This window comes from Salmo salar, chromosome ssa20 (genome assembly GCF_905237065.1).
Source record: "Salmo salar chromosome ssa20, Ssal_v3.1, whole genome shotgun sequence".
Lineage (NCBI taxonomy): Eukaryota > Metazoa > Chordata > Actinopteri > Salmoniformes > Salmonidae > Salmo > Salmo salar.
In genome coordinates, this window is record NC_059461.1 from 17359535 (window position 1) to 17378004 (window position 18470).

The 18470-nt window shown below is 41.8% G+C and overlaps 1 protein-coding gene across 1 annotated transcript; it reads left to right on the forward strand.

Moving 5' to 3' along the window:
• The first annotated feature begins 11126 nt into the window (after positions 1–11126).
• rchy1 (ring finger and CHY zinc finger domain containing 1) lies at positions 11127–16503 on the forward strand. The gene is made up of 9 exons (XM_014160616.2): positions 11127–11275; positions 12130–12249; positions 12363–12478; positions 14199–14277; positions 14394–14438; positions 14616–14674; positions 14854–14883; positions 15039–15159; positions 15406–16503. The coding sequence occupies exons 1-9, from the start codon at positions 11225–11227 to the stop codon at positions 15580–15582; spliced, it is 798 nt and encodes a 265-aa protein (XP_014016091.1). The 5' UTR covers positions 11127–11224; the 3' UTR covers positions 15583–16503.
• Positions 16504–18470: the final 1967 nt, after the last annotated feature.

The following is an 18470-nucleotide window of genomic DNA, read 5'->3' on the forward strand; positions in this document are numbered from 1 at the left end:
GGGTATTGTACATTTCTTGGATCTTTTATTTCAGCTCATGAAACATGGGACCAACACTTCATATTTTTGTTCAGATTTTATCCGAAGAACAAAAGGAAAGTGCATTGTGTCTCTGGGAATTATCGGAGTATGAAGAAAGATTTGATTTTCTGAACAGGGTACCAGTGAAAGGTGTCATCTCTGGCGGCATGGTGGAATTTGAGGCGGGAAAATCTAAAGCACCGCGTACCAGGAGTAGGGGATGCACGTTGATTGAACCGTATGGTGAATGGAAGGAAAGAGGAAAGGCTATCGGTGCTATTGCTATTTGATCAAGCTGCGGTATATTAGATACGCAGTGAGAGCTTATGTGAACAGACCGTTGCAATGTCTTAAATGTAAAAAGTTTGGCCACATGGCAAGTGCGTGCAGAAGGATTAAATATGTTGTGGAAGATTCAGTGGATACACAATGCTGCTAATGTGGAGGGAACCACGTTCTCGAGTTCCAGGAATGCCCTGTAATGGTGAAGGAGGTCAAAGTAGCAAGAATCCGGGCCGTCCATCAGGTCTCCTATGCAGAGGCAGTGCAAATAGCGGAAGGAATGGTTTTGGATCTCCAGTGGCCTCGTTTATCAATTATGCGTAGGCACAAATCTGTGTGTAAACCATGCGTGGAATCATTTCTATGCAATGTGTGAGATTTATCAATATGAACGTTTGCTTGTGTTCATAAATTTTGGCACAGCCATAACCGATGCGTACACACAATGCCAACTGGTGGAATAAGGGAACTGCTTGCCAATCATAGAATGGGGAAAATGTGTGAAATTGTGAGAGTAATAATTACATCATTTTTCGATTTCATTGTATTTCCATTGTGAATTCATGCAACATATATTGACAGGCTAACTATACTGTATCATAATTTGACTACATCAGTGCATTTGTTACGATAATAATCCATAAAAAGCACAGTCATTTGTTAAATTAGATGCATGTTTGTCAAATCATGACGCCAGTGATCTTCAGGTCAGAGAAGTCGGAGCTCTAGAAAGAAGCCCGAGTTCCTGAGTTGGAATTCCTTGTTGGATGACCGTTCAAATCGACTTTTCCAAGTTGGAGCTCGGTTTTTTTCAGCGAGTTACAAGTTGTTTTGAACGCACTGAAGTCAGAAGTCGGAGATTTTCGAGTCCCGAGCTCCCAGTTGTCGTGAACACAATATTATCAAACAATCTTACGAGCGTCATACACACACCTGTAGGAGATAACCATTGATAAATACCAATTGTTCTTAACCTCAGAGCTTGTGCACGACCTTGTTTATTTGCATTTCAAAACGCCCCAAAATCATCCCTTTAAAGCCTATGAAGAAGCCTATGAAGAATACAATGAATGAAATACAATGGCACAACCAAAAAAAGCTAAGAAAACTAAATATTTTCCAAGACTGAAATAAAGGATGCTAGTGTCAGAGATTGAGTTCAACAAAAAGGTTTTATTTGGCTCGCTCAGTTGTGGCTACAAAGAGAGGGCCATTAGGGGCGGCAGGTAGCCTAGTGGTTAGAGCGTTGGGCCAGTAACCAGAAGGATGCTGGATCGAATTGACAGATAAAAAAATCTGTCGTTCTGCCCCTGAACAAGGCAGTTAACCCCCTGTTCCCCAGTAGGCTTTAATTGTAAATAAGAATGTTCTCAACTGACTTGCCTAGTTAGATAAAGGTTAAATATACTTCAAATGAGCAGACAATACTCACCAATAAGCCATCCATCCTCAACAGCTCCCTCCCGTAGGTGTATAGGCATACCTGCGGGAAAATGTTTGGGGGTGCTGAAATTTTTGTCAAGGGTGTCCGCAGATATTTGTTCTTTACCCATACTACAGACGTCTATATCGGTACACTAGTACAGGACTAGTAAAATGGCGTTTTTTTTTTCTAAAAATATATTTTTTTCATTGAGGGATGTGAGATACAGATCGGCAAGCTCCCGCTGAAAAGTGGCTGTTGCCAAAAACCCGAGGGTGGATAGCACTTTAATGTGCATCGGAATGGCATGTGTTTGCCTTTCTCAAGTAGGTCTTAAATCCTCGCAAAGAACCTATAAGATTGGTTTTGAGAAACGATATCTGATGAACCAATCTGTACTTTCTGCAAAAAGTCCCACAGGTCTCTAAAACCGCGCTCTCTGCGAAATGTAGCACATGTCAAATCTTCCAACAGAGCAAGATCAGCCATCTCTCATTCGATTTCCCATGATCTTTTATAGTATTTCAACAATGCTTTCACTTTAACACGTGCCTCTAATTTAACAATTACTGTACTTTATATGGATTATTATTGTAACAAATACACTGATGTGGTCAAATTATATATAGCTGCTTGAATTCACAATGGAAACAAAATTCTATTGAAAAATGATTTAATTATTAGGCCTACTCTCACAATTTCACAAAAATCAACATATATTTTCCCCATTCTACCCTTGACAAGCAGTTCCCTTATTCCACCGCTTGGCACGTGTGCGTTGGCATGGTCATGGCTGCGAGTACATTTACACACACTCTCATACAAACATTCATATCCCAAGAAATGTACCAAGGAATTCGTTTTTTAAACATAGGAAATAATTGATCTTTCGTCTCTCTGTGTTTCATAATTCTCCTTCAATGTATCTCACTGGAGAAACAATCGGAGCGAGCAAAACGGCACACCTCTGTCTCTGTATGTGTAGCCGGTCTATCTGATGCTGTCTGGTCAAAAATAATATAATATTTTTGTCGCCCATGACATTGAATGCAAGGGAAGCCAGCGAACATTTGGCCTTCTGTAACGCCCTGGCCATAGAGAGGGGTTTTTTGTTCTTTATTTTGGTTAGGCCAGGGTGTTACATTGGGTGGGCGTTCTATGTGCATTTTTCTATGTTGGTTTGTTTCGTTGATTTTGGCCGTGTGGCTTCCAATCAGGCACAGCTGTAGAGTGTTGTTGCTGATTGGGAGTCACACATAAGTGCCTGTTTTTCCATTGGGGTTTTGTGGGTAATTGTTTCTGTTTAGATCATTTCCGAACAGGGGCCTGTTGCACAAAACTAGGATAAGGGATTAAGCCAGGATATCTTGGTGATCCTGGCTCAATTGATCCGTAATCCGGTTGCACTAAAGATGGATAGGGGGCAGGAGGATATGTTATGGTATAAATTACCATGGAGATTTATTCTGTGGAGCTAGCCTGCTCCAGACCAGGCTAAATTCCAGGATCTATTTAATCTCATCCCTAATGTCAGTCAGCAGTCACCACAAATGGAAACCAATAGTTATTTCACTGCTCACTATACATTGTTATCACATAACTAGACCCACTGTCATTATTTAAACGTTTGTGATCATTAATTTCAATGATTTTGGATAAAAAATAATTTCTAGATTATGTTGCTATCATTAGATAATTTACAGTTTCCCATAGACTATAAGGCTATATATAAAATGATAGAATATTAGGGCCACAGAGGGGAAAAAAACACAAGTAATAATATTGTAACCGGTTGTTTTAAAGGAGGACAGTTGTTAAAATGACAGATGTGGGGCATTTCGTGAAATTGTACTTCAGTATGGTTTCATAAACAAAGACATGCTGATGTGCCAGAATATTAAGTATCACATTGTCATAAGTATCAAAACTGTAAAAACAATATGTAGCTTTTCTGCAGAAAGAACCAGCCTCATAAATTTATGACTTTATCCTTTTTCTTCAGTGTGGCCCTAGTACTCTGTCATATAAACAAATACACATTCCATATGAATATAAAAACACAATGTGTAACATTATGTTCCTTTATTGAATAAGGACAAAACAAAGCAGGTAAACCATCAGCTCCTTTCGAAACTGAAGTCACAGTGACTACAAGATGGAAAGCACAGAATCCAAGCATATTATACAAAATGATACATACACATTCAAAGGTCTGTATATAACACACCCTGCATGTCTGCACACTAAAATAAATGCAGGACAAATCCATACACATCAACTGAACAGACAAATGAATGGATGCAGTAGCCTCCCTGCAGCCTTGTATTACACACAGTATACCGCACAAACATCATAAGAGGCCAAATTCGTAAAAAAACGAACCCAAAAAAAACCCAATTCCTCTGCCACCGCAGGACATATTTAACCAAAATTGAAAGCACACATACTAACTAAAATAATTCAACACATATTGGTCCCTCAGCAGCCGACCACTGTCGTCATCAGGGAAGATTGCCGGATTGTCCCAGTCCATGGCTGGTGGCACTCTGGGGGCCCTCTCCTTCCTCAGGCAGGCCACATTGTGGAGGACAGCACAAGCCACAGTAATATCACATGCCCTAACAGGGCTGACCCTTAATTTGTGAAGGCAGTGAAAGCGTGCCTTCAGGAGGCCAAAGGTCATTTCAACTCTGGCCCTGGTCCTGGCATGGGCATGGTTGTAGGCCTGCTGTGCTTCCTGGGGGTCTGTGAAAGGTGTCAGGAGAAAAGGCTGGCAGCCATACCCCCTGTCTCCCAGCAGCACACCAGAGAATTCACCTGTCAACACAAAATCTCATCATTACTACCTCATAAACACAGTGATATTCTTGACACAGCCATGATGGTTATAAATAGGGGTTGTGTGGCTTACCTTGTGATAGGCACTGATAGATTTCAGAGGCCCGAAAGATTCTGGAGTCATGGACTGAGCCAGGCCATTTTGCCACAACATTGCTGATCACACAGTCAGCATTGCAGACCATCTGAAATCATAAGATGAGGAATATTACACCAATCAATGCACATCACTGGCAATGCAGAGTGTTCGTCAATGGACAATATCAAAAAGTTATGTTCACCTGAACATTAATGCTGTGAAAGGATTTCCTATTCACAAAATCGGCCTCATGGGCACCTGAGGGGGCTTTTATCCTTATGTGTGTGCAGTCCACTGCACCAATGACATTGGGGAAACCTGTCACACAAAGTAATGAGTATCCTACTATGTGTTAACAGTTGTCCTGTAATTTGTAGATCCTCTTACCTGCAATCCTATAGAACTCCTCTTTGATGTCACAGAGTCTTCTGTGGCCAGGGAAGGAGATGAAGACATCTGCTAATGCTTCGATAGCCAGACACACACTCCTTATTGTGCGGCAAATTGTGGCCTTGTTCAGCTGTTCTGCATCCCCCACTGAGTACAGGAAGGCTCCACTAGAAAAAAAGCGCAAGGCCACACAAACCATTTGCTCCACACTCAGTGCATGGCTCCGTGCAGTGCGGTGCTTAATCCTGGGACCCAGTAGTCTGCATAGATACCTGATGCCATCTGCAGAAAACCTGTATCTTTCATATAGATGGTCATCAGGGAAGGCCAGTGGGTCCAACCGGTCCCTGAAGACCCTTTCTCGCCTGAAGGCTCTCCTCAGCACAAGTGCTTCTTCATCCACCACATCTCGCACGAATGGGCATGCCATTGTCAGAGCAGAAAGGAACACACAATTTTGGGCCTTCATATAGGCTAGTGGCCACACCTGGTGCTGGGGGGTGGGCAAAAGAGGGCGATGCCTTATAACGATGACTTGGTTGTACTGATTGCTGGGAAAATAAAAAAACCTTAGAAAGATGCCACCGTCCTGTGTGCTCACAATAAGAGCTCATATGTCATGGCTCACTTGACTTTACGAGAATATACCTAATTTTTATTTTGAGCTGTGTCATCTTCTTGGAGCTGGGGGAGGAAAGAAAAATAATGATTAATACATTTGTGTTACAGTTAGCATACAGTGTACATTGAAGGCATATCTCACCTCCCTCTCAAGTTTTTTTATTTCAAGGTCCAGTTTCCTAATTGTCCTCTTTTTATTTCGGACTCCAGTGCAAGATTTTCCATCTTTTTCTTCTTGTACTGAATGTCTATGTCTGCCAGTTCTATTTGGCGCCGGAGGTGGTTGCCATACAACTTTCTGATAGCTTGTGAGCTCTGTGAACACAATACAATTAGCGCAGCTGGAATTTGGCAGGATGTGGTGTCCTTTTATTAATACGCACTATGTTGCCAGGCTGGTTTTCCCACTGTATAGCATCTGGGTCCTGTAAAAGAAATTAGATTTTTTGATTTTGATGAGGACTCCTCACCATTGTAGAGTAAATAGTACTTTCACAGTCTTAACATGATACCTCATGCCTTCTGGAATCCAGAGAGATGGTCTCCTCCTCATCATCGTCTCCATCATGTGCTGTTGCTGCTGCACTGGGGCCTTCACCCTATCACATTTAATCGGATTCATATTGAAGCTAGTAGACAAGACATGCCAGGCCTACAGTATGCCTTTGATGGAGTACTCACTGGATCAGCATCGTCTGGTGCTTGTGCTGGTGGCTCTAACAGGAACACAGTGCTGCCAGACACTGCAAGGCAATAGGTAAACCAAAGTCAGACAGTCCAAATTGATTCAATATGAATGTGGTTGTATCCCATGTAGAGATGGAAGGACATACCTTGAATGAAGCGGGTGGCATCTTGGGAGGAACCTATGCTCGTCTCTTTCCCCCCAGGGATCCCCTCTAAGACGGGCCTGCCTTTATTTAGCTCCAAGGCCATGTCCTCTGCTGGGGTAAGGTCAGCCTTTGGTGACCCACCACCCGTGCCTTGTCTGTGGGTATTCTTTTTCACTGCTAAAACAGTACAGACAATGTGTGAGCAGGCACCTTCTGGGTACAATATATGCTTGTGCTTTGTTAAATATTAGTCAGGGACCATACCATTCTGCAGAATGTTCTTGTATTTGATTTTGACCTGCTGCCATGTCCGTTTTGGCCCGTTCATGTTTAATCTACACACACACACACACACACACACATTTAATGGAGTCACACTGCAAAAAATTACTTGGTATTTTTGTCTTGTTTTCAGTAAAAATATCAAAAAATCTATCATAGCTTTATACAGTGTGATGGAGTTACTTTACACAATTTCACTCATATCTGCAGTGCATTTCAATTAAAAATTTAACCGTTTCATAATTACAGTACAACTGCATTTTTGGAGATGTGAATTAAATATTTGAATTGTAATTGTGATGTTTCAGCGGAGCGGGGACTGTGTAATTGTGCACTACTTACGCATTCAGGCGGTCTGCAATACTTTGCCACGCTTTTTCTCTTTGCTTTATCACTGTGGCGGTGTTGCCTTTCTTCTTAATTATATATTTTACCTCCTCGTATGCCTCCATGAGGATTTGTGCTTCCGACGGGGAAAAGTACGCGGCTCTAGTTGCCATGGTAAATCAGTTAATCTGTGATCTGTGGCGGGGTCTATTTGAGTGAGCCGTGAGCGCGCACCTATCCAGGATTGGTTTCACCTGGCTTAATGAATCCGTGTCTGCTCATCCTGGCTTGGTCTTTGTGCAACCAATTAAGCCTGGACGCACATGTTTTGGCTTCATTGAGCTCAGCTGAGTCATTTATCCCGGATGTCTTAATTCTACTTTTGTGCAACAGGCCCCAGGACTGTTTTGCTGTCGGTTATCTTGTTTTTGTAGTGTTCTGACGTTAATTAAATACAATCATGATGAACACTAACTCCGCTGTGCCTTGGTCTACTCTCTCTCCCGACAGCCGTTACACCTTCCTAGATTATTTTTTAAATAAAATAATAGCCAATCCGCGTTGAGCTAAACTGAGTGAGCTTAACTGTGAATGGTCCTTGTGCACCAAAAAAAAGTGTCAAGGGAAGCAAGTTTGGATTTCGCTTCACACCAATCACGTCAAAAGCCAAATGTCATTGATAGAAAAAACTAAAATTGTTGTGTTGTTGTCCTCCAGGGTGTAGCTAACTAGCTAGCTAAAATAGGCCCTTCCCTAAATTAGCCATGGATGGAGATTAGGATTTGGACTTGTAGTTTTACTTAATTCTCTGGCCAATAATTATAACGACGATTCTGATCAACCATGAATTCATACAGTGTGCCCTTTCCTTGCCTGAGACTATGGAAGTTCAATATGTAGCTAGATGTAGTAGGCTAATGTTAACTAGCTGGCTCATCGTTTCCAATGAAAGGAATTTAGGCTATCGAGCAAGCATTTTAGCCAGGTAGCCTAGGAGAACAAAAACTAAAAGCGTGTAATGTTTGACAGAGTACTAGACTGTTTTAAAACAAGAGAGGAGGATGGCATTGGCTTTTCTCTACAAGTAGGGTCAGTCAACATCTTTCTACTTGCAAGCATGCACGCACACGCACAAAATCAGTACCATTGTAAAGGGGTGCGAAACTGGTGGCAGTGAAGTCAGACGCAGGAGAGCAGAACTAGGTAATAGCCGGAGCAGTTTAATTTCAAAACCAACGGCATAAAGAAATAACCAACATGGGTACAAAACCTGACGCGCACCAGTAAACATGTGCACAAGCACTTACAACAAACAATTCCACACAAAGACATGGGTGGGGGGGGGGGAACAGAGGGTTAAATACACAACACTTAATGAGGGAAATGAGAACCAGGTGTGTAGGAAAACGAGACAAAACAAATGGAAAATGAAAAGTGGATAAACGATGGCTAGAAGACCGGTGACGCTGACCGCCGAACGCCGCCCGAACAAGGAGAGGAACCGGCTTCGGTGGAAGTCGTGACAACCATGGACAGTCACATCATATTCATCTTAAATTGGACTAAATTGTTTTTGGTATCTTTTAGTTGTCACGGTATTAGACTAAGCATAGGTGATTTGATGATGTTGAAATGTTAACGTTGAAATGGTGCTGGAATAGTGGAAGCAGCTCCTTGTTTCCTTGCGACATGCGGTAACTCTCTGTGGTTCTAAATCAATAATTGCTTAGTAGTCCGAAAATGTCAGAAACGTCAACTTGCTTGACCATGCTGTACGTCATGTAACTGTTATATGTAATACGCTTCATGCACATCACAGGACAGAGGTTGCTCTCCATTTTCGTAATGAAACACAGGTGTGGTTACATTTATTCTGCCACTGTGTCTTCTTATTGTGTTGGCCTTAGGCCTATATATCACGTTGACAAGGCTTATGAACTAACAGGTTATACAGCAAACAACACAATTATCACAACACATAGGTTGTAATATGGCAAGTAAAATTCTGTCTTGCCTTCCCCAGGGATTTTACCCACCCACTGCTATTGTAAATATCACACTTTGCGTGGAAATGATCCCACACATGGTTTACGCACAGATTTGTGCCTACGCATGATTGATAAATGAGGCCCCAGGACTTTACGGCTGAAACATTATGTGGTGTATTCTGTCAATCACCGTATTCTTATCGGCAGACTCAACAGCCTTGTTTTCTCAAATGACTGCCTCGCCTGGTTCACCAACTACTTCTTAGACAGAGTAAAGTGTGTCAAATAGGAGGGCCTGTTATCCGGACCTCTGGCAGTCTCTGTGGGGGTACCACAGGGTTTAATTCTCGGGCCAACTCTTTTCTCTGTAATTATCAACGATGTCGCTCTTGCTGCGGGTGATTTCCTGATCCACCTCTACGCAGACGACACCATTCTGTATACATCTGGCCCTTCTTTGGACACGGTGTTAACAAACCTCCAAACGAGCTTCAATGCCATACAACACTCCTTCCGTGGCCTCCAACTGCTCTTAAACGCTAGTAAAACTAAATGCATGCTTTTCAACCGTTCGCTGCCCGCACTAGCCCGCCCGGCTAGCATCACTACTCTGGATGGTTCTGACTTAGAATATGTGGACAACTACAAATACCTAGGTGTCTGGCTAGACTGTAAATTCTCCTTCCAGACTCATATTAAATCTAGAATCGGCTTTCTATTCCACAACAAAGCCTCCTTCACTCACGCCGCCAAACATACCCTAGTAAAACTGACTAAACCTACCGATCCTCGACTTCGGCGATGTCATTTACAAAATAGCCTCCAACACTCTACTCAGCAAACTGGATGCAGTCTATCACAGTGCCATCCGTTTTGTCACCAAAGCCCCATATACCACCCACCACTGCGACCTGTATGCTCTAATCGGCTGGCCCTCGCTACATATTCGTCGCCAGACCCACTGGCTCCAGGTCATCTGTAAGTCTTTGCTAGGTAAAGCTCTGCCTTATCTCAGCTCTCTGGTCACGATAACGATCCCCACCCATAGCACACACTCCAGCAGGTATATCTCACTGGTCATCCCCAAAGCCAACACCTGCTTTGGCCGCCTTTCCTTCCAATTCTCTGCTGCCAATGACTGGAACGAATTGCAAAAATCGCTGAAGCTGGAGACTTATATTTCCCTCACTAACTTTAACATCAGCTATCTGAGCAGCTAACCGATCGCTGCAGCTGTACATACTCATCCCCATATTGTTTTTATTTACTTTTCTGCTCTTTTGCACACCAGTATTTCTACTTGCACATCATCATCTGCACATCTATCACTCCAGTGTTAATTTGATAAATTGTAATGACTTGCTACTATGGCCTATTTATTGCCTTATCTTCTTACTCCATTTGCACACACTGTATATAGACTTTCTTTCTGTTGTGTTATTGACTGTACGCTTGTTTATTCCATGTATTTATTCCATGAATAAATAAATAAAAGTGTACTACTTAAGTCGTTTTTTGGGGTATCTGTACTTTACTTAAAAAAATGTTTGGCTACTTTTACTTTTACTTCACTACATTCCTAAAGACAATAATATATGTTTTATTCTATATATTTTCCCTGACACCCAAAAGTACTCGTTACATTTTGAATGTGTATCATGTTTTTATAATAAATCTTCAATAATATTCCATCCGGACAATTCTTTTGTCTTTAGAAATTAAAGGGAACGGAGCTCGTGTGACTAAACTAAAGGCTTTCAACCAGACCACTGGTTCAAACAGCTCTTATTCGCTCCCCCTTCACAGTAGAAGCCTGAAACAACGTTCTGAAGACTGTTGACATCTAGTGGAAGCTTTACGAAGTGCAATATGACCCCACAATATGACCCCACATATTGGATAGGCAATCACTTGAAAAACTAAAAACCTCAGATTTCCCACTTCCTGGTTGGATATCAGTACGTTTTACTTAAAAAAAATGTATCCTTTCTCTATTTTCCAGTCTTCTTCTGCCTGAAGTTCCCCAGTTTTCACCCCACACAGTAGGGAGCGACATGCAACTTTAACGTATGTTTGCGGACCGCCAAAATACCATAGAAGAAGAAGAAGAAGAAGAAGAAGAAGAAGAAGAAGAAGGAGAATGGCTTCTCTGGTTGGATGCGAACACTACGTGCGCAGCTGTTTGTTGAAAGTGAGAAATAGTTTTTATGAGCAAGTGTTAATTAAACCAGATATTAAGACACATATGTTATTGATTGTCTTATATATGCTGATTTGTGTAGCTAACGTGTTTTGCTCATAAAATACCAGTTATTAACTTAGCCAACTAATGCGTTAGCTTGCTGGCTATCTTAATTTACAATCTGAACGGGAGATGGATTTACATATGTCAGGTCAAATGAAAAACCTTGTTTGGCAACCCATCAGGATATGTATTTAACCAAGAAATTGGTGTAGTTGGAAATGTTTTATCTATATTTTACATTAATGTACCAGTAGTGTGCTTGGTGTCATTCGTATATTATACTAGCTAGATATCGCGGCTTGTCACCGGCGTTAAATTGTTTGTCAGCTAAAGTTAGCTAGCTAAGTTCTTATTGTGTATATATATTTTACATTCATCTAGCAGTTGTTCGCTTGATGTCATTCGTATATTTATCCATTGATATCTGAGTAACTATCGGCTTGTCACCGTCGAAAATGGTTGTCAGCTAGCTAGCTAGCTAAGGAAGTTCATGTCAGAGTTCATTCTTTCATCATGAATAGAGAGGTAAGCCTGAGCCTGGTTACCCTCGCGAAGTTATTACCATCAAGGTTCTTAGAATAAAAAACATGAACTGGCGCACACCCAGAAAAATTACTTTGTGTGGAGGTGCTGACTAACGGCGAAGAAACTATAAAAATAGAGTCGTAAACTCCCAGTAATTTATTGAGTAAATTGCCGTTTTGGCATCACTGTGCCTTCCATCAAGGTTCTTGGCATCAACAAATGAATGTGTTGGTTTGTTTAATTAAATCCGTTACAAACTTGGTTATATCCTCCAGGCTCCGTGTTGTGGTAAAGCATATGTTTGTCGCCTGTGCCATGACGCTGAGGAGGACCATCAAATGGACCGCTTCCTGGTCAAAGAAGTGCAGTGCTCAGTCTGCACAACAGTACAACAGGTAATTATGTTAAAGGGGAACCGTTGTCTGTCACTGAGTCCCATCTATACTGTTCATTCAATATATCAATATGGTCTCATTATTTGTTTGTTTCATCAGTTTTTTTCTTTCAGGCACAACAAAATTGCGTGGAGTGTAATGTGACCTTTGGGGAATATTACTGTGATATCTGTCACCTGTTTGATAAAGACAAGAAGCAGTATCACTGTCAGCCCTGTGGAATTTGCAGGTGAGTAACTCTGCCCTGTTTGACTTTGAGTTACGACTAACATTCTCGTATATAGCTCACCCATATTCATCAGCTGATATGTTTGACCAGCTGCTGGCCACCAGCATGTTTTAGATGTTAATTTTATTTGCATATTGGTGTCTTAAAACACTTGTATAGCGTAGCCACTATGTACAGTCGTGGCCAAAAGTTTTGAGAATGACACAAATATTAATTTCCACAAAGTTTGCTGCCTCAGTTCGTATGATGGCAATTTGCATATACTCCAGAATGTTATGAAGAGTGATCAGATGAATTGCAAAGTCCCTCTTTGCCATGCAAATTAACTGAATCCCCAAAAAACATTTCCACTGCATTTCGGCCCTGCCACAAAAGGCCCAGCGGACATCATGTCAGTGATTCTCTCGTTAACACAGGTGTGAGTGTTGACAAGGCTGGAGATCACTCTGTCATGCTGATTGAGTTCAAATAACAGACTGGAAGCTTCAAAAGGAGGGTGGTGCTTCCTCTGTCAACCATGGTTACTTGCAAGGAAACACGTGCCGTCATCATTGCTTTGCACAAAAAGGACTTCACAGGCAAGGATATTGCTGCCAGTAAGATTGCACCTAAATCAACCCTTTATCAGATCACCAAAAACTTCAAGGAGAGCGGTTCAATTGTTGTGAAGGCTTCAGGGCGCCCAAGAAAGTCCAGCAAGCGCCAGGACCGTCTCCTAAAGTTGATTCGGCTGCGGGATCGGGGCACCACCAGTACAGAGCTTGCTCAGGAATGGCAGCAGGCAGGTGTGAGTGCATCTGCACGCACAGTGAGGCAAAGACTTTTGGAGGATAGCCTGGTGTCAAGAAGGGCAGGAAAGAAGCCACTTCTCTCCAGGAAAAACATCAGGGACAGAATGATTTTCTGCAAAAGGTACAGGGATTGGACTACTGGGGTAAAGTCATTTTCTCTGATGAATCACCTTTCCGATTGTTTGGGGCATCCGGAAAAAAGCTTGTCCGGAGAAGACAAGATGAACGCTACCATCAGTCCTGTGTCATGCCAACAGTAAAGCATCCTGAGACCATTCATGTGTGGGGTTGCTTCTCAGCCAAGGGAGTGGGCTCACTCACAATTTTGCCTAAGAACACAGCCATGAATAAAGAATGGTACCAACACATCCTCCGAGAGCAACTTCTCCCAATCATCCAGGAACAGTTTGATGACGAACAATGCCTTTTCCAGCATGGTGGAACACCTTGCCATAAGGCAAAAGTGATAACTAAGTGGCTCGGGGAACAAAACATCGATATTTTGGGTCCGTGGCCAGGAAACTCCCTAGACCTTAATCCCATTGAGAACTTGTGGTCAATCCTCAAGAGGCGGGTGGACAAACAAAAACCCACAAATTCTGACAAACTCCAAGCATTGATTATGCAAGAATGGGCTGCCATCAGTCAGGATGTGGCCCAGAAGTGAATTGACAGCATGCCAGGGCGGATTGCAGAGGTCTTGAAAAAGAAGGGTCAACACTGCAAATATTGACTCTTTGCATCAACTTAATGTAATTGTCAATAAAAGCCTTTGACACTTATGAAATGCTTGTAATTATACTTCAGTATTCCATAGTAACATCTGACAAAAATATCTAAAGACACTGAGGCAGCAGACTGTGAAAATTAATATTTGTCATTCTCAAATGTTGGCCATGACTGTACAGTTATGTTTTGTACTCCTGCAGGATCGGACCAAGGGAGAAATACTTCCACTGTGAGAAGTGCAATCTCTGTTTAGCCGGAGATCTAAGAGGAAATCACAAGGTGATTGGCCCTTATTATATATCTGTTGCTTGTGTGTGAATTGTCAATGCAATACTGCTCATGCCATAGCTCTTGTCTTTCACTTGATTTATCGGTAATAGACTGTTTTGTTTCAGTGTGTTGAAAATGTTTCAAGACAGAACTGCCCAGTGTGTATGGAGGTACGTTAGTGAGTAGTAAGATCAGTAACACAATTGCTGTGCATTTCACTTTGTTAATGTAATTTAGTATACAATTGTGTAATATAGAAATTCACACAGCCTGTATTTGACAATTTCACCAGTACTTCTCTAATGGTTTATCATAGATATATAATGTTTGTCTTCTCTCTAACTAAGGATATCCACACATCCAGAATAGGAGCCCAAATTCTTCCATGTGGCCATCTTCTACACAAGTATGACCTTTTCCTTATGATAAATACTCTCAAAACCTTTCATTAGCCTATAAGACCTACAGAAGTTTGTATTGATGCCACTGTTAATCTGATGGATGATACAGAAGGTGCAATACTGGAGTCTTACTCTTGTCTTCTGGTATAAGAAACCATTTTTAGAATGTTCTTTTGTTTTTCAGAACATGCTTTGATGACATGGTCCAAACTGGGTAAGGTCCATTGTTGTTTTCAAATATTGTGCTAGTTATGATATATTTATCCTAATTACTGTCATTAACTTATCAATCATATCATCTGCATGACATTCATATAAGCAATGATGATCTGCGTGACCAGGAATATGTCCTCTATATGTCCTCTTCAGTGCGTATCGATGCCCACTCTGTATGCACTCTGCTTGGAATATGGAGCACAACTGGGAGCAGATGGACAAGGAGATCACTCAGTCACCCATGCCCACTGAATACCAGGATGCCACTGTGAAGGTATGACACAAATGTATTCACTTTGAATGTGAAATGGAATTTTAAAAAGCAAAACATGATGACCTCAATTCTTGTGGTCCTGTAACTACACTGATCTGGTATAGATTTACTTTGGCTTTATTTTATGACTCACTTCAGGCTTATATATTCAAGGGATATTTAAACTTATTTTTAAGTTTCCGTATTGAGCACTACTTCTGCCTCACGACATGGTTTGGTCGGTCTCTCCTTCTCCCTGACCTGTAGATCATATGTAATGACTGCCAAACCCACTGTACGGTGCCTTTCCATGTTCTGGGAATGAAGTGCAGTGGCTGTGGGTCCTACAACACAGCACAGAATGGGGGGCTGATACGGCAGTCCCAGGAACCACAGCCCCAGGAGCCAGAGCAGCAGCCCCAGTCTCCAGTGCCAGAACCATAGAATAAAATGATACATATTCTAAATTACATTGGGACCCCACCCCCTAGTCTCTATGCTCCACATCACTTCCCCAGTCTACAGAAGACTTGACTTACACTATCCACCTCTTTCCCAACATTGCTCTGCCAAGAGTGCAGGTAGTCATGCCTGGGTTCCAGAACCTGGTGCCAGGACCTCAGGGCACCAAACTTGGATCCCTCTCCTAGTGTGTTGTACAGCAGTTTTGGGACTGAATTTCTGTTATTACATGGCTATTGATCAATTTGTTTCTCAGATAAAAGCCAGCATAAGAGAATTGTGAATGAGGAATTAAATATAGTCAGCCACACATAATTTATTTCCCATTTTGTCCCAAGTTGGAATGGTTTCATGTCTGTCAGTAATGCTTTCACCAAATAATTTAGATTTTTGTTGGGGTGAAGAATGCTGTTATGTGAGGAGTTTGTAAAGCACTACAATGTTTGACTGGCTTTGCGTTTCTAAAAACCTATGTAAATGCTTCAGACTGACATTTTTACAATGGTAATGGATTTCAATGTCTGTTTGCAAAACTCAGGTATTTGAAATAGTTTAGATACGGTTCAACATCATTGTGTTCATTCCTTGTTTGAGTTGAATATGAATTTTGATTAGATGAGTGGATTATCTTGAGTAACACGTATGTAAATTATTGAATAATTACTACAGTTAGTCAATGGCTGTTGGCAACTATCTCACTCCATGCTTAGCTCGTATTGTCGCTCAAACATGAGAGAACTAGAGTGAAAATGTTATCTGTATTGCCTTTGGTGTCATTCATTGATGCAGGTTTTGGGATTTGGTGACATTTACTGTAACGACTAATAAATACCATGATTGTGCTGAATAATGTTATTTAAGATTTGCATCACAGTAATTCCGAAATAAATATATAAGATAATAGTAACTGTAAAGTGTTCTTTACAAAAACTGCAATGAACATTCTGTGAAAAATATACAGCTGAAGTCGGAGGTTTACATACACTTAGGTTGGAGTCATTTAAAACTTGTTTTTCAACCACTCCACACATTTGTTAACAAACTATAGTTTTGGCAAGTCGGTTAGGACATCTACTTTGTGCATGGCACAAGTAATTTTTCCAACAATTTAGACAGATTATTTCACTAATTCAGTGTATCACAATTCCAGTGGGTCAGAAGTTGACATACACTAAGTTGACTGTGCCTTTAAACAGCTTGGAAAATTCCAGAAAATTGTCATGGCTTTAGAAGCTTCTGATAGGCTAATTGACATAATTTGAGGTGTACCTGTGGATGTATTTCAAGGCCTGCCTTCAAACTCAGTGCATTTTTGTTTGACATCATGGGAATATCAAAATAAATCAGCCAAGACCTCAGAAAAAGAATTATAGACCTCTACTAGTCTGGTTCTTCCTTGGGAGCAATTTCCAAATGCCTGAAGGTACCATGTTCATCTGTACAAACAATAGTACGCAAGTATAAACACCATGGGACCACGCAGCCGTCATACCGCTCAGGAAGGATGTGCGTTCTGTCTCCTAGAGATGAACGTACTTTGGTGTGAAAAGTACAACTCAATCCCAGAACAACAAAAGGACCGTGTGAAGATGCTGGAGGAGAGACGGGTACAAAATTATCTATATCCACAGTAGAACGAGTCCTATATCGACATTACCTGAAAGGCCGCTCGGCAAGGAAGAAGCCACTGCTTCAAAACCACCATAAAAAAGACCGACTACGGTTTGCAACTGCACATGGGGCCAAAGATTGTTCTTTTTGGAGAAATGTCCTCTGGTCTGATGAAAAAAAAATAGAACTGTTTGGCCATAATGACCATTATGTTTGGAGGAAAAAGGGGAATGCTTGCAAGCTGAAGAACACCATCCCAACCCTGAAGCACGGGGGTGGCAGCATCATGTTGTGGCGGTGCTTTGCTGCAGGAGGGACTGGTGCACTTCCCAAAATAGATGGCATCATGAGGGAAGAAAATTGTGGATATATTGAAGCAACATCTCAAGACATGTCAGGAAGTTAAAGCTTGGTTGCAAATGGGTCTTCCAAATGGACAATGACCCCAAGCATACTTCCAAAGTTGTGGCAAAATGGCTTAAGGACAGCAAAGTCAAGGTATTGGAGTGGCCATCACAAAGCCCTGACCACCCCTGACACGGCCTGTTCACCCTGCTATCATCAGGCAGACGGAGACAGTACAGGTGTATCAAAGCCGGGACCAAGAGACTGAAAAAACGGCTTCTATCTCCAGGCCATCGGACTGTTGAATTGCCATCACTAGCCGGCCACCGCCTGGTATTCTGCCTGGCACCTTAGAGACTGCTGCCCCATGTACACTTAGTGTCGACAATTATGAACACCTATTAGGAACACCCATGACAATTTTTAAGGCCTTCCTCTGACACTGCCTGCTATAGAGGTCCTGTGTGGCAGGAAGCTTGACCCCGGTTATGTACTGGGCCGTACGCGCTAACTTCTGTAGTGCCTTGCGGTTGGAGGAAGCAGTTGCCATACCAGGCAGTGATGCAACCCGTCAGGATGCTCTCGATTGTGCAGCTCTAGAACCTTTTGAGGATCTGAGGACCCATGCCAAATCTTTTCAGTCTCCTTGGTGTCAGCTTGAGGGGCAATGTACACAGCTGCAGATTTGTGGACTCGAGCCACATGACTTGGACTCGAGTCTGACTTGAGTCACAAATTTGATAACATGGGACATGACTTGACTTGAAATAAAATAAAATGACATGAGTTGACTTGAATTTGAGAACGATGAATAGAAATGATCTAGCCAGGTTTTGTAATGTTTTGTCACTCATTTTGTGGCACAGAAGACAGTAGCCTCACCCTAGCAAAAACGTGCAACAGATTGGCTAGTG